The 7,716-nt window shown below is 39.9% G+C and overlaps 1 protein-coding gene across 1 annotated transcript in view; it reads right to left on the reverse strand.

The window, feature by feature from the left end:
- CD163 (CD163 molecule) overlaps positions 1 to 7,358 on the reverse strand; it is a 29,283-nt gene extending 21,925 nt beyond the window's left edge. The window contains 4 exon segments of the mRNA XM_060658501.3: positions 1,378 to 1,698; positions 4,672 to 4,992; positions 5,987 to 6,073; positions 7,196 to 7,358. Of these exon segments, the coding sequence (XP_060514484.3) occupies positions 1,378 to 1,698; positions 4,672 to 4,992; positions 5,987 to 6,073; positions 7,196 to 7,226 (760 nt within the window). The 5' untranslated portion in view covers positions 7,227 to 7,358.
- Positions 7,359 to 7,716: the final 358 nt, after the last annotated feature.

The following is a 7,716-nucleotide window of genomic DNA, read 5'->3' on the forward strand; positions in this document are numbered from 1 at the left end:
ATTTATAATAGCCAAATTGTGGAAGCAGCCCAAGTGTCCATTGATAGATGGACCGATAGATGGACCAGCTCCTCAGTCCAAAAGTGAGCAAAGAGAAAAGGGACCTCATCATGACTCCTTTCACCTTCCCCCCAATCAATATCCTCGAAGAACAGAACTTCTTTCTGAGTGGTATCTTACAATAAACAAATTGCCCTTTTCCTCTGGTGGTTTTAGCATTTGCTGCCACAATGCTGTTTATTATGATTCCTCAGCATTGAGAAGAAATGTACCGGTCGAGGACCTAGAAGGATTTTGGTGGGTAAATGGTAATGGGAGGTACCATTGTGGGTTTTTTTTCTCTCCCATATCCCTTTCGTTTTCTTCAGCTAACAAAATCTATCTTCTCTGTAGGAGTCCCATTTTTTATGGTTCGAACAATAGATGGTCATGTTTTTCAACAACAACGAAAAAGCCAATTTAAGAAGGAAAAACCCAAAACCCCCATGGCATTGGTTCAGTGTTTGGATCCAGCCATGCATGAAGCCAACTGTACCTCGTGGATTCCCCAGTTTCCTGAGTCACTATTCTCTTTCCTTAAAGTTGGTTTGAATTGAGTTTCCTCATTTGAAAAAAAAAAGGGGGGGGGGCCGGGAGGGGGGAGGTATCTGGTGAATATAGGGACATCTTCACTCTATTATATTTTCTAAATGTTCTCTGGGGTTCAAGACCTACTAGGTCTGCCTCCACATAAGAACTCAAGTGACAAAAGGAGAGTGTCATTCCTGTACACGCAAATCCAATGTCCCTTTGCCCTGAGTAAACATGGAACATGAAAGTCTCCAGATAGACACAGAACCTATTTGTACCGTAGCACTAGCATCAAGGAGGTCTTAATAGAAAACCAAATTAATTTTTATCATTTGATTCTGTGAATTTGAACTAATATTTGGGAAGGGGTGGGTTTTAATGTGGCTAAACCCTCTGCAGGTAGAGGACGATAAGGGGTGTGATTTCTTTTCAAAACTCATCCACAAAGCACAAGTTGCTAATTAAGCTGTTTTTTTTCCTTAATTCTTTTTCTTCTTTTTTTTTTTGGCACGGGTGGGGGTGGTACAGGGGAAGAGGGAGGATGATTGGGTTATTCTCTAAACACCTCCTTCTAACTTCATGACTTGGATCTCGGGTTCACTGTTCATCCTTCCCCGCTAACGCAGGGAGCCTCATTTCAGCTGCGGTAAAAACTCCACAGGTATCAAATCAGGAACCAGAAATTAGGCAATAAAGTGATCAAGGAAGCAGGCTTCATTATGGTTTTAAGAGTTCAAGCTTTTGAGACTCTCACCCCCTTTCTTTGTCCTCTCATGAAGAACAGAACAGACCCGGATCAGTCCTTACCTAAGCAAATCACTCCAACATCCTCAGCGTGATCACAGTTATGCTTTCCCCATCCTTCGTGTTTGCAGTTCCAGAGAGCTGACTCATTTCCACTGCATACGAGATCATCAAACCAGATTGGTCCCGAACCTTCTCCAAAATTAGCTGAACCAGAGAAACTGACAGCACTTCCACATTCAAGTTGTTTACAAACCACAGAAGCATGATCTATGTTGAAGTTATCATCACACACTGTTCCCCACTGTCCTTGGAACTTGACCTCTATTCTTCCAGAACACTGGTTGCCTCCATTCATCAGCCGCATCTCCAAATTGGATCCATCTGGAGCAGAGAAAAGAACCAGAGTTCAGAAGTGATTTTAGGAAATGAGCTTCCTCTGGATACTTGAGATTTGATACTGTTTTTGAAAATGGTGCCTCATTTTGGATGCTGCCCATCTTTACACAGTGGGGAATTTTAATCTTTTAAAGATCAACCGACAACTAGGATTTTCATCTATACCTACTTACCAAGGAGGATGCTTTACAGATTAAAATCTGCTTTCTGTTTTGTTTTGTTTCCCTCCAGGATTAAGACAAAACACACACTCTTTTATGTAGAAATAGACAAATTTGACTCCAAACACCTATTTAAAAGACTAGAAAAAATAAAATTGGTCCATACAACAAAGTAGCAAAAAATGGCAAGCTGGTCATTTGTTGAACATTTAAAATCTTGATTTTAATCTTGCTTTATCACCAACAGTTGAGAGCATGAAGATTAGAAACAGGAAAAAGTGAAAAATAAAAATGCATGAGCATGCACAATGGTTTGCAAAAGCATCCTCTGGTATACCAAATTAATAAAAGTTGAGGAAAAATAAATCAAAATAATTCATTTCCTACCAATATACTGTTTGAATCAAAGCTTTTTTACCCCCTTCCCCAACGCATCTTGTACCATTTTTAGCAAAGAACAGCTTTCTCATAAAGAAAATTCTCTCTATACACTCTTCCCTAGATTTTTCTGTGAGAACTAAAATACCCAAGAAAAGGAGATTTGGGATGAAATTCGGGGACATCCGAAAAACAAAATCTGTGCTTAAACAAAATGTTTAGATCCGCTTTTTTTTTTTTTTTTGAGAAAGTAACCCACTTTCAAAAGCTCTAAATACCAGGCAAAGACCTCTACTTAACAGGATTTTTTTATCCTGACAATTTATAGTAAGAAAAATAATAATTCGCAATTAAAATAGGCATGTGGTGTCCCAGATGTATCATATATGCTACCTTCTTCACAACATTAGGCATTATATATTATTTCCACTACCCCTACTTCACAGATCCTCAATTTGCCTAATTGTCACAGGAAACAAAACAAAACAGAAAGCAAATTTTAATCTGTAAAACATCGTCTTTGGCAAGCAGGTGTAGATGAAAATCCTAGTTGTTAGTTGGTCTTTAAAAGATTAAAATCCCCCACTATGTAAGGATCCTAATTGTCCATTATCCCTACTTAGAACATTCTCAATTTGCCTAATTGTCACAGGATCACACACCCAGAAGAGAGTAGAGCCAGGATGTGAAAAGAAAAAGCAGTCTAACACCAGCGTTTATTGTCTTCACTGTTATACTCTGTTGTCCCAGTGCGTGTGATAATAGCAAAATCTCCCAAGAGGCAGAACATTGAGGATTGAGCATTAGTCAGGGTGGGGAAATCTCAGAAATACGGGTTCTGAAAACTTGTGAAACTAGGGAGTCATTGAGTGGCTAGGCATGCACCAGTTGGAGCTTTAGCTGTGTAAACTTCCAAAAGCAAATGTGATTAGCTCTATCCTTAAGTATAAAATACTGAAAACAAGAGTTAAAAGCTTCACTGGGGTCTCAGCTTAAACACTCAGCTCTGTATTGCAATATAGTGAGAGCCTGGCAAAATTTATTATGATTTTTAACTTTGCTGTAGATGCTCGATGTAGATGTTACTATTGTTGTTCCGAATCTTCCCCCATAATGATTAATGATAGCAGAGAAGGAGGAGGAGGAGGAGGAGGAGGAGGAGGAGGAGGAGGAGGGAAGGAGAGAAGAAGGAAGGAAGGAAGGAAGGAAAAGAAAGAGAACTGAGTTGTCAAGTAATGAGAAACAGTGAGCTATGCAGAAACTAAAGTTAATTTTTACCACTGACTACACCAGTAGCTCCACATGTTTTAAGCACTGAGTTTCCAGAAACTGAAGCTCAGAAAGGTTTAACAAAATAACATTAACGAGTGTCTGAGTTGGAATTTTGTCCCTCACTTTTCTAGATCCTAGCCTGTCTTGCTCACATACACCACAATGTCTGCATCGGGATTAGTCCTTTTTAAAACCAGTCCCATGGAGGAGATGGTCTCTAAGAAAGAGGCTAGGAGGTGAGAGAGTTGATAAAAGCCAGTGAAATGAGCAAGGAGAAATGGGAAGCCCAGGAATCTGAATTGGGTCATAAATATGACCTTGGGATCTGTCAGCAGAAAGGTCTGACCCATAACTTTCTGAGTTATTGTACGGTCAACTGAGATAAAATTTACGAAATGTTTTGTAAATTAAAACCACCATGTAAATGAAATGAACAGCACTGTGCACCGGAGAAAGCAATAATACTTTGCAAAACATCCTTCCTCCAGGATTAGCGCTAGGAATATTTATTTCTTGATCCAATAAGTCGATTAGCAGCTAATGGACAAAAAGGTGAATGCATGAAAGCAGTGTGTCACTGAGAAAGAGGACAAGGAATGAACTTAGATATCATGATATTTTTATGTAAGGAGTAGAAACTCATAGGAGGTTTACTGACCATAAAATTAAAACTGGTCACTTCCTCGTCGATTGCAGTGTTCAGAATCTTTTGATTTTTTTTTTTTTTAGGGGGTTTGTCATGCATTTTCTGGTCTATTGGCAATGGATTGGGTAGTTTTATACATGGACTGGAGGACTTACAGCAAATTGGCCCCTTTTCGTTTTCAACCCATCTACATATTGATTCCTCCCACAAAGCATTTCATGTCAAGGTTTTGACTTTTTAAAAATATTTATTTATTTATTTTGAGAGAGAGAGAATGTGTGTGCATGCGTGCAAGCTGAGGAGGGGCAGAGATTGAGAGAGAGAGTGAGAGAGAGAGAGAGAGAGAGGAGATCCCAAGCAGGCTCCCCTGTCAGCACAGAGCCAAACACAGCGCTCAAACTCATGAATCTCTAGATCACGACCTGAGATGAAACCTAGAGTCGGTCGCTTAACTGACTGAGCCACCCAGGCACCGGAGGCTTGGACTTTTGCAAGTCTTACCTGAGCAGGTCACACCAGCATCCTGTTGGTGAGTGCAGTTATGTTTTCCCCATCCTTCATGTTTGCAGTCCCAGAGAGCGGACTCATTCCCTCGGCAAGAAACATGATCCATCCAAATGCGTCCAGAGCCTGGCCTGGAATTAGCCCATCCAGTGGCTTTGATAGCAGTGGGACAACCCAGCTGCCTACAAATCACGGAGACCTCATCCATGCCCCAGTCGTTATTACACACAGTTCCCCATTCCTCCTGGACTTTCACCTCCACTCTCCCAGTGCACCTGTCTTCACCATCCGCCAGCCTCAGCTCCTTCTCTGCTTCTCCTGCAACAATGCATAAAGGCAGCAGTTGGTCGGGATCCAAAGAGCAAGTTGAAAATTAGTATTCTTTCGATTACTATTTATTTTTCAAAGCCAAATTGGAGAAACATGCCTGGCCTCATCCAAGGTACGATAGGAGAATGCTATTTGGGAATACACATATCAGCATCACAGGTTTCAGATAATGTAATGACCTAAAACCAGTAAAGCTAAGTAACACAATTCTGATATTCTTTATAATGTCAACTTGCATAATCTCCACGGAAAGTTTACTATTAAAAGAGCATACTTCAGAATTGTATAGGGATGAGCCATGTAAGTTTCTCCAAATTCCTAAGATGGAAAAGATGAAGAGACCAGTCATAAGGAATTTAACACCCATTGTATACACATATGTAAAACACCATGAATTTTTAAAATACTACGTGCAATCTGATCAAAACTTTTCTATTTAAATGGAAATTGAGATGGAGATATTTTCCTACTATCTCCTACCATAAGATAATCCCTTCTCCCTCCCAACCCCTCCCAAATGTCTCAGCTCCCATCCTATGACTATTTTAACTAACCTAAGAATCTGTGCTCTCACGCATATATATCTGGCCTCCCTCAGTACATTTTTAGGTAAACTTTGGCATTTGAATTTATTGAAGTGTTCCGAAAATTCCATTTCATCCCAATAATTCTGAGGTTTTTCTCCAGAAAAACCCTATTCCCTCTTTTTTTAGGTAGACATTATTTCAAATCTTTAAACAAAATGCACTGCCCCCCCCCCCCCATGTAACAGTTTATTTTATTTTTGGGGAAAGTGTGCTAATATTTTGTTCCTTTTTTGATATCACGTGGTTAGGATCTTACTTTGTACTTTTAATATCTGATCCTTTGAAATCGTGAAGTGTGTTTTTAGATGCTGTTCAGCCTTCAGGAGAATTGTTTGCTTTTCAATAATTTTTGTCAGATTGGCTAAGACTGCAAGTAAATTTGACAAAGCACTCACCAAGAGAATTGGTGATCAAGCAGGAACTGAGAACTGAGACCACAGCCACAGTGGAGGGACTCAAGAGAACAAACCATCTTCTAAAGTCTATGGGGGAAAAAAAAAGGACAACAGTATTGTCTTCCCAAAGAGACTTTGGAGAATTTTGAGATTAACAAGGAAAGTCCAACCAAGACAAAGAACCTTTCCTTCAAAATGGCAAGGCGGAATGGACACATTCACACCCAGAATCATACAGTCTCAATGAAATAGCTTTGAAACTGTTCATGTTGGTAGGCAACCCAGAGGTGAGGAATTAGAAGCAAGTTGAGGATGGAGAAGAATTTCAAAAGCAGACTTTAAGACCTGGAAAATCAAAACAGCATCTGTGAAATTTAGCAGGGAGCAGTTCCCTCCATAGGCACAAAACAATATTCAACTACAGAGGTCCCCATCTCCAAGCCCACTTGATCCAGATGGAAAGTTCCATGAGGGAATGGATTATACCTGTCAAGTTCAGCGCTGTTTCACCAATACCTGGTATACTGCCTGCTAAAGAGTAGTTGAACATTGATGGAATAAAGTGACCATGTTTCTTTGTGAAAAACCAAAATATTGTATAGAGTGTAAAACTCTAAAGCTTTTATCACTCTCACTTCTCTCACTTCTTAGTCTTACTCTAACCCAACACTTGCGTAAAAGTCCGAATGCTTTGGTAACCACACAGGAGCACCCACTTTGGGATAAGTCACTGAACTGTAAGCTTATGACTCATGCTTTCATGTGGCATGCTATCCTTTGATAAAAAAGCTCTGAAAAAAAAATTAAAAGTGCTAAATGAGTTTACCACATTCATAGAAATCAGAAAGTAGGTTTCAACACGCAGGGATGCTATTGTAAAGTTCCTCTAGGTGATCAACTTTCAATCAATATTCATTCCAGCACGTTCTATCTTTTCTAACCATTCTTTCCAGACTCAATACTGTTCAGTTCATTTCAGCCCCTTTCTGAGTCTCACCTCAGCGGTTTGACAAAATTGATGCCAAATCTAATCTTTATCTCCCACCTTCAATTTTGAATCTATGGCAGACACAAGTTACTGCCATGGAAGCTTCATGTCCGTTTCCCATCCCTCACTGATGCCAACCACTATTATGTAAGACCCATTGACTGCCAGAATCATTTTATGCTACATTAAAAGGTAAATGGGGAATAAATAAGAAATGTTACCAATAGGTCCAGAGTTTCCATGTAGCACCATTCTGAGTTTGTCCAGTCCAAAGTTTGAACACTTTCTGAATCCTCTTGTGTTATTCCCTAGGAGTGTTCTGCTAAAGAAGAGGACCGCTAAAAATTCTAAAACATTATCTCACTTCTGCACACACACACACACACAAATCCAGAAAGGCTACATAACAGGAGGTGGAGTCAATCAAAAAAGGGAAGTCATTCAAAAGACTGAGGTTCCCTTTCATACTCATGTTTTCTGCAGTATGGGACATGAAACAACCAAAGGAAATTGAGAAATATTTACTACGGATTTACAAAAATTAAGGGGAAATATTAACTCATGGACTGTTGTTACTGAAACGAATATTTAGATTTCTGTACTTTGTTTTGGACTAATACAGTAGAAACAAAAAGGATAGGGGCGCCAGGGTGGCTCAGTCGGTTGAGTGTCCGACTTCAGCTCAGATCACGATTTTGCCCTTTGTGGGTTGGAGCCCCGTGTCAGGCTCTGTGCTGACAGC

This window comes from Panthera onca, chromosome B4 (assembly GCF_046562875.1).
Source record: "Panthera onca isolate mPanOnc1 chromosome B4, mPanOnc1 haplotype 2, whole genome shotgun sequence".
NCBI classification, from domain to species: domain Eukaryota; kingdom Metazoa; phylum Chordata; class Mammalia; order Carnivora; family Felidae; genus Panthera; species Panthera onca.